The 9,229-nt window shown below is 36.3% G+C and overlaps 1 protein-coding gene across 2 annotated transcripts in view; it reads right to left on the reverse strand.

The window, feature by feature from the left end:
- The window catches only part of LOC143847828 (uncharacterized), an 11,116-nt gene extending 2,290 nt beyond the window's left edge, over window positions 1-8,826 (reverse strand). Inside the window, exons 1-8 of one of the 2 annotated variants that reach the window (XM_077356609.1) lie at window positions 8,625-8,826; window positions 5,187-5,380; window positions 4,912-4,988; window positions 4,790-4,832; window positions 4,619-4,675; window positions 4,429-4,486; window positions 809-876; window positions 511-656 (exon numbers count right to left, since the gene is read on the reverse strand). In XM_077356609.1, coding sequence (XP_077212724.1) covers window positions 570-656; window positions 809-876; window positions 4,429-4,486; window positions 4,619-4,675; window positions 4,790-4,832; window positions 4,912-4,988; window positions 5,187-5,339 — 543 coding nt within the window. In that variant the 5' untranslated portion in view covers window positions 5,340-5,380; window positions 8,625-8,826 and the 3' untranslated portion in view covers window positions 511-569. Of the gene's footprint in view, window positions 1-510; window positions 657-782; window positions 877-4,428; window positions 4,487-4,618; window positions 4,676-4,789; window positions 4,833-4,911; window positions 4,989-5,186; window positions 5,381-8,624 lie in introns of those variants that run through there. The other variant, XM_077356610.1, reaches the window with a different exon arrangement.
- Between the last annotated feature and the right edge of the window lie 403 nt (window positions 8,827-9,229).

Raw genomic sequence — 9,229 nt, forward strand, 5'->3', positions numbered from 1 at the left:
TATTTTAGGGTTTGAGAGTTAATTTTAAGAAGAGAAGGTAGAGGTCTTGTTTTAGGGTTTGGAAATTCATTCGAGCAGTAAGAATGAGAAGAAAGATAAAGTACTACAATAAAATGTTCAAATTTACCGAATAAACGGATACGGATAATATTTGAATTCGAACAATATCCGCCAGAATCGAATTCGGTAATAGATATTAAATATCCGTCGAATTCAAATCCGAATCCGAATTCGGATTAGTGTATACTGTAATCGAATTCAGAAATAGCCATAACCGCTTCAAATTCGATCCGTTTACACCCCTAGTCGATGGAATATCTAAATAAATTTTTTCTAGCGGAATCAGTGGAAGCTTTATAGAAGTGAACTAGCAACATTACAGCAGCAGAGATAAGCATAGGAAGAGATATCCCCAGGCCATTACAGTAGGAGTTCTAAATTATCTCAATAAGCTGTTGCAGTTTAAAGCACAAGCTTATTGACAAACATAATAAAAAGACCCATACTTACAGAGTCACAAGTATCTGCCTTCTGGTTTTTCTCAACCCCATCCTTCCCGAGATTGATCTCTAGTTTTTTTCTGCAAAGAGACGACCTTGTTTTGTTCTTGTTCCCCGTGCAATAGAATATAGTGGTTTTCTTGGAGAACCTGTGGCCTAATGGCAGGTTTAGACAATATCAATAAGCTATGTTAGAACAAAAACACAAGCTACGTTACCGATCAAAAAAAAAAAAAAAACAAAGCACAAGTGATGTTAAAAAAATGGGGAGAAAACAATAACCAAGGTCATAGAGCAAGGCCAACTACTTCCTGTGTTTTCTTGATCCGATCTTGCTTTGGCTTTTTGTCTCTAGAGGCTTCACCTCTAGCAATTTCTGCATGAAGGTTCAATTCCAAAACTGTAAGCTCATTTAAGTTTATTGATGGAAAAGTAAACATTCATGGATTGATTGTTTAAAGCATTTTAAATTTATATTCAAAAAATTATTTTTTAACAAACATATTCAAAATATTATCAGATGATCAAAATTAGATGCAATTGGGTCGGACAAACAGAGTTTGGTACCCTAAACAGATTTCTGGTGATAAGCCTGAGGAAGGTGAAGATGATGTCAAGTCATCATGGCCCTTATGCCCTGGGCGACACAAGCGCTACAATGGCCGGAACAAATGGTCGCGATCCCTCACCACAAAAGGATTTTTTTTAGTGAACGCGCCATGGCTGAGTGCTTTTTTTACTTTGTTGGATTCAATTCCCATCATTCGCCCAGCAATTACTTGTCCTATTCAATTTTCAATATTCATATTTACTTTACCATTAACGGCGACAAAGAATATAAATATCATTATATTTATTCCTCTAGCAATTTTCTAAAGGATTCATTAGCCGACCCCAACTAGTTTGGGACAAAGGCTTAGTTGAGTTGAGTTGAGTTGAGTTGAGTTATATTTACTCCTTTTTTCTACTTCTTCCAAGCGCAAGTTAGCCCCAAGGGGTTGTGGGTTTTTCTCTACCAATCAGGGCCCTCCCTTCACCACTACCCCATAGGGATGGTCTACAGGTTCATGTCTACTCTTACCATGGGACACTAACAATAGTCGACACTCAGATCCGGCAATACCTAAAAGTCCAAACTTTTCTATTTCACCCCAACATTACCCACTTGCGGACTGTTGCTGAGCAGTTTTTGGATATCAAATGGACCTCCCCATATGGTAATCGTAATGGGGCCGATTTATCCTCTTTTCCAATCAGTTTCACTACAAACTGCTCTAGCTAATTGTCCACCATTTTCCAAGTGTGATTTCTATGTTATGTATAGCTATGCCTAAGGGCATATCGGTTCAAGTATATTATTCTTTTTTATCAATAAAACCCATTCCCAAACTGTACAAGCTACTTCCAAAGCATATGGCTTTCTAGATGTATATGATGATATCTAGACAGATGGGTCTTGTAGAATCGTATGAAGTACTGCATGAGTGGATATATAGGAAACCAAATATGTCGAATCACACATGTTATGATCTTATACATCCTAAGTCTCGCATTCCATCATCTGGCTTATGTCCTTCATGTAGCATTCAAAGTTCAAACCAAATGACTATGAAATCACGTTGATACTGCCACATATTAAGGGTAATGTAGTAGACATCTGTCCCCTATTTTTCCCAAGGAGATCTTTAGAATTACTACTGCTTAGCTTTCAATTAACCTCTAACTATCAAATGAAATGTGAATAACTCGCCCTCTCTTTGAAATAAGGGGCGCTTCCGGTTCTACCTGTGCTACAAACAAGTTTCTCCTCTCCACATTACCATATCTCTAGAGAATAATTTTTTATTAGGAACAACTGAACCCAATCACTTCCTGCCCTTACTCTTCAGTTTTCTGTTGAGTTCTATCCCATAGAGCTACTCAAGTTGGGTTAGTGATCAATTTCTAGGTTTCTTCGTAAACCTCATTAGTTACTTCCAATTACGTAAATCAAAAGTTCAAACCGCACTCAAATGTAGGCCATTTCCTAAACAATGGTATCTCCAATTATAGCTCCTCTGGGAGGTAAAACATGTCTCTTCTCACCATCCCCATAGTGCATGAGACAAATGTATGCATTTCGATTAGTTGTATTCTATGGTTACGATTCTACCATGTCTTTTTCATTCCATCAAAAATAGGTTTTACAGTATAGATGCTTATGACCTCCCCCTTCGTGCCCTACGATAATGATTCCTCTAGCATTACGACCTTTACCGCAATGATGATGTCCACAGATCAAATTATTTCATGGACTGGATTTCAACTAATTGTAAATGCCCACTGATATAGATGTTCATTAAGACCATTTACAAAATTAACAAAAATATCTTACATGCGTTTGAATGTTGTAATAAGCCATCATTTAGGGCAAGAAAACCTTACACAGTGCAAGTCAAGCGACTCAAAACCTGAGATGGCGTTGCATTACAAAGACACTGATACGTGCCAAATATAGATTCCCAAAAAAACGGCTGGAAATATTCTCCAAATAAATCTCCTAAGTTTTAGGCTTTTAAATATTTTATTTGAGTCCTTTAGAGTTGTGTTTGTTATGTGGAATCGTGGTTGTTATCGCTTTTCCTAATATTTCTCTTTGTTAGTTATCTTTTGGGTCATGCTATTACGTGGGATGTAGCCCTTCTATTTAAAGGGCATCTTTATCATTAATAAAGAAGAGAATTTACAGTAAATAGAAACTATGTTTCTAGGAGAGTTATGGTTCCTCTTGATTTGAACCGTTAGGAGGTCCCGGTTGCCTCGAACCAACCATCCTCTTTCCTATTCTTCCTTTTTCTTTTGTTTATTTGTGTTACGGCCAATTAGGCTGGTAACAAGTGGTATCAGAGAAGTCTGTCCTACGCTATGGCTGCGTCTTCGAAGTTCTGGGAATCGATACGTGAGGATTTGTAAGAAATTAAAGGACTGGCTTTGAAAATGATGGAAGAACACCGACGATTTGTGGAAAGCTTGAAGAAAATCAGAATGGAGATGAAGGAAATGCGCAAAGAAGATAAACAGTTAAAACTTGAGGAAGTTGATGTTCGTGTAGAGAAAACTGCGAGAATTGATGCCAAAAAAGATGAAAAGTCATATTTCTTTTCGAGCTTTATCACGACAGATTTTGAAAGTGGAGTTCCCAAGATCGCAACCGTTATTTTTGAAGATGGAAGTCCAATTTTAATTATTCTGCTCAACAAAATCATTTCCATTATGATTTGGGATCCCGGTGGATTAACATGTTCGACCTTGAGGACAAGGTCGATTGTAAGGGGGAAGGAATGATACGTGCCAAATATAGATTCCCCAAAAAACGGCTGGAAATATTCTCCAAATAAATCTCCTAAGTTTTAGGCTGTTAAATATTTTATTTGAGTCCTTTAGAGTTGTGTTTGTTATGTGGAATCGTGGTTGTTATCACTTTTCCTAATATTTCTCTTTGTTAGTTATCTTTTGGGTCATGCTATTACGTGGGATGTAGCCCTTCTATTTAAAGGGCATCTTTATCATTAATAAAGAAGAAGAGAATTTACAGTAAAATAGAAACTATGTTTCTAGGAGAGTTACGGTTCCTCTCGATTTGAACCGTTAGGAGGTCCCGGTTGCCTCGAACCAACCATCCTCTTTCCTATTCTTCCTTTTTCTTTTATTTATTTGTGTTACGGCCAATTAGGCTCGTAACAGACACTTGCTTTTATTGCATAACTATGAGAATTAATTTGGCGCTACTCATAAGTCATAACTACCAAAATCATAGGTAAGTTTCTAAGAAATATGATCAATACTTTTGCCCTTCAATTATGCCCTTGCCTCATAGACCATAAATGCTGCCCGGCCATATACAAATGCAAACAATCTATAGATAGCTAAAGTGAAATGGCTGGCTTACCTTCAGGCCCAGAAGCTTTCCTCTTTAACTTAGCACTGGATGTGATTTGAGAAATGTCCTACAGGCACGGCTCAACATGACGGAATAGTGTATCAGATTTATTTTATTTTTTTTGCTTCTGAAATCATTTCCTTGAGACGAACAGAAGAGAGTTCAGAAACTTCTTTCTGGCAGGCAACAAAAATATTACCTGCTCCAAAGTTTTCTGGAAAAGCTCTCTAACATTATCATTATTTTGCTGAAGAGACTGAACAGAAAAACATAGCATGTTCATATCCAATGAAAAAATAGATCAGGGAACTATATGCTTTGAGAAAAAGAAACAACTGCTTTATAAGGAATAATTTTTTTTGGCACCCACACTCTCAAACTCTGATCGGTATTTCATAGGGTCCACATACAAGCTGCCAGGAAAAAAAAATATCAAGGGCCAATAAGCTTTATGGATGCACAAATCAATTAATTTTAAGATAAAATACTGACGTTAGACGAGCGAGAACATCACCCTCTATTTTCTTGTTGATTTTATTACTCCCACTTAGTGTGTTCTCGTCTACAATCTGACAAATGAGAAAGCATTCAATTAATGTTGTCCTAGGACATCAGTGCCTAAAAACATGGACAACAACAATTATTTTATTCAAGCAAACTAATGGTTTTCAACACTAAACTAATACTGCATTTTTGGTTTAATGATATTCATGTATCGCCATGAAAAACCAACATGATTATCTACCTGGTGAAAACAGTTCACATACCTGAGCAGGCCACCATGAATGATTGTGGATTCTGACCCATAAAATATCGCCTAATACAAAATCTTGTGTTACTTGATTATCCCCACATTTGGTGGTCATGTTACCCCCCCTACCAACATGATTTTCAATTTTCCTCAGTCGCTTCCCTCTCATAATTACTTATCGTACTTCAAATAGTTGGAAGTGCCAACCACCTAGATCCAACAGAGTTGTTGAAGAGTAAGATTCCATAAAGTGAAAAGTAAAGAGCAAGCAAAATTGACCTAAATATACAATATTCTCCAAGATATCAAGCCAGTTAAGAAATCTGTTGACATAATAGCAGTTTAAGCAACAAAATAGCACTTCAAAGCACAAATATGACAAGAACGGTGCATACAGCATAACAACAATAATGCGCCTTGTGCTACTTGGTAGAAAACTGATAGAAGAAGCATTGAATGTTAAAACACAAAATGCACTTTTCGCTAACATAATTAATTGGGAATTAAAAGCAAGAAGGTGATATACCTACCACATTCACAAAATAATTTAATATATGCAAAATTAATACATGGGTGTTTCACTGGAAATAAACACCTTCAAAGGAAATGAAAAAATGAAAAGAATAAAAGATACAAGAGTGAAATATAACACAAAAAGAAAGATATCACCTAATCCAAGTCTGCAGATGCAGTTAATGGGCAGAACGCTTGTTCCGATGATAAGTCTTAAATTGGCAAATCATCAACCTATTCAGCTGATAAAAAAAACATAGGATTTACTTGTCCAACCTCGTCGGGCTCTCAGAAAAAAAATGAAAAATGCATCCACTGTTTATCACATATTTGGTAGCAAAATCCTATTTGGTGCTGAATATCTTATTCATTTGTTTAGCCCTACAATTTACTCTGCTAATACGCCATCACTCAGTTGAAAATCTAGTAGGATCTAGGGTTTGGAAGAAGAGAAGAAGAAGGAAATGAAGAGAAGGAAAAACAAGAATGGTGTTCTCACCATAATTGCCAGAAACACCTTTGGGGGTGGGAAAGCATTTCCAAAACAGAATTGAAACGTAAAAAAAATGAAGAAATGTGTCTGAAATGCATGGGAAACATATGGAGAACACATAGGAAACAGATGAGAAACTTATGTGAAATAATTAATAATTCTTATAAAAAAATATGTAAAGAACATACATAAATCGTCTATAGATGCCTCCAAATTAAATAAAATTTATGAAAAAATTATAAATGGACGTATTTACCGGTGAAAGCTCGTAAAAAATGAAATTAACAAACTCCAAATTTAACTAATAGCCACCGATAACCCACAGGATCAGTGCAAACTAGTGTGTGCAACAATTAAGTGAATAGTGAAATAAAGAAAGAGAACATAAAATCAAGAGACACAAGAGATTTGCATTGTTCGGCACTTGGTCTACATCCACAGGCACTCTGAAAAGTAGAAATCCACTAACAATGATGGGAAATTACAACAAGGGTGAGAACCCTTACCTCTCCAACAATGGTGAAAAATCCACCAACACCCTCTTCATACAACCCAAGCAAAAACCCAACTCCCTCTTTACAATGTTTTCACCAAGGTTTTAAATTTCGACCGAAATCTGAAACCAATTCCCTCTTTACAATGTTATCACCAAGGTTTTAAATTTCGACCGAAATCCGAAATTTCAGATTTCAGTCAACACCGAAACCGAAACGTTCCGAAACCAAAATTCCCGAAACGTACCAAATTTCGGTCAAAATTTCGGAAATTTCACCTATTAAATATTAATTTTTTATTCCTTTAGGGGCCGTTTGGATACCCTTTGGATTTGGATTTGGAGGTGAATTTGGATTTCCAAAATCCATGGATTTGAAATCAAAGATTTTAAAATTCACAAATTTATAAATAATGCCGTTTGGATGACCACGTATAGATTTGGATTTCAAATCTAAATTAATTTTTTTTTGTTTGGATGCTCTTTGGATTTGAATTTGAAATCTAACAAAACCAAAAAGCCCTAAAATACTTGATATAGGGGCATTTCAGTAATTTTCCATGATCCAGGGGTATTCTAGTCATTTTACCCTATATGGGGGTATTTTGATCATTTTTTATGTCATAAGGGTGTTTTAGTCATTTTCCATGACTTAGGCTATTAGGTCATTTTCATCCAGTATAGGTGTATTCCGGTCATTTTGCATGACCCGGGCGTATTCTAGTTATTTTACCTAATATTGCGTATTTTTATCTCATGAGGGTATTTTTAGTCATTTTAGTCATTTTTTATGAGAAATGGGTCATTTTTACTTGATCTAGGGGTATTTTAGTAATTTTTGATGATATTGGGGTATTCTAGTCATTTTTACCCTGTATGACGTTATTTTGATCATTTTTATGTCGTAGGGGTATTTTAGTCATTTTGCACGACTCGGGGTATTTTGTCATTTTTACCTGGTATAGGGGTATTTTGGTCATTTTGTCTCTAGCCATTTAACCTAATACGATGTATTTTGATCAATTTTTAATGTCATGTGGGTACCTAAGTCATTAACACTTTTTTTGTATATTTTGGTCATTTTAACCTCTTACAGGTCAGATTTAGATTTATAAATAACCTCTCGCAGAAAGGATTTATAAATTCAAAAAATTACACTAACATGAGGAATTTTTAAATCTTGTGGATTTCACTCAAATCCAAATCCAGATGTCATAAAGGCTTGCCAAACGCCGAATTTGGATATAAAAATCCAAATGCACCTCCAAATTCAAATCCAAGGGGTATCCAAACGGGCCCTACAGAATTTCAGCCGAAATTTCAGCCCCAAAAATGACATTTCGAGCGCTTGTTACCGAATTTCGGGATTTCGGCTAAAATTTCGGTTTCGGATGGGACCGAAATTACCTCCGAAACCGAAATTTAAAACCTTGGTTTTCACAACCTAGAAAACACCATAGAAGGAACCAACAACCTTGGATCCAAGCACTTGCAATAGAAGAAGAAAATCCCTTCAAGAGAGAGAAAACCCCTTTTCTTGTAGAAAAAGAACCCTAACAACTAAAGATAAAACCCTCTTAAGTGGATATGTAAGAAACACATTGTAAGAATGCCCTTCATTTATAAAGAAGTTAATCCCAAATAATTTTATATCACTAATCCAACACAAACTACAATGTATGCATAATAAAATGTGATTGTGAAAGCAAACCAAGATCAAACTATGAAAGCAGTAAAGAAAATAGAGGAGAAACACAGAACAAGACAAGATTTACTTGATTATGCATTTCAATACCATAATCTTTGCTCAATACAAAACAGTAGAGGAAACCCAACATACCAATCGATCAAACCATAGGCATGCAAGTCTACTTTCATAGCAGAATCAAACAAACAGCAAAACCCATCACCCAGCTTCAAAAGTTCAAATGCATGAAAAAAAAATTGAAACATACCCACATGCAGGAGGAAAATGGGGCTGGAGAGACGGGAGAAGCTCAGCTTCCAGATTAGTACCTGACGATTCTGAGCAAAAAAAACATAAGACCCCCCACCTCTGATTTGATTGAAATCAGTCCGTTGCAGTCCACGAGGTCTAAAAGCCTGCAAATTTTGGGGTTGTGTTTTTAGTGGCAAGCCGAGCCAAACCACATGCTGGGCCACTTTTAATGGGGGGTTCAAACTTTTTGGAGGAGTGTGGGTAAAAACACCAAATGTACAGAAAATTAGAGAATTATGCAAAAAACCACTTTTACGTTTAATTAGTGCGAGGCAATGGACACTATTTTGAGAGGAGGAATGATAAAATGAAGGCCGTCCTTGCAAAAACCAGCCACAAGGGCGCCCCCATTGCGCCCACGTTGGTCCATCTCAATAAAGTGCATTTATAAGGGGCACATAGAAGTATCAGAATGGCACAGAAAATATAAAATTAAATAAGTAATAAATACATTTTGTTGAGATTGACCGATGGAGGCGCCCTTGTAGATTGGTTTTTGCAAGGGCACCCTTCATTTTATCATTCCTCTTTTGAGAGATTTTATAAAACGTGTTGCCCTCT

Source organism: Tasmannia lanceolata, unplaced genomic scaffold (assembly GCF_043159265.1).
Source record: "Tasmannia lanceolata isolate RefF3 unplaced genomic scaffold, GAP_Taslan_0.1 ptg000016l, whole genome shotgun sequence".
NCBI lineage: Eukaryota > Viridiplantae > Streptophyta > Magnoliopsida > Canellales > Winteraceae > Tasmannia > Tasmannia lanceolata.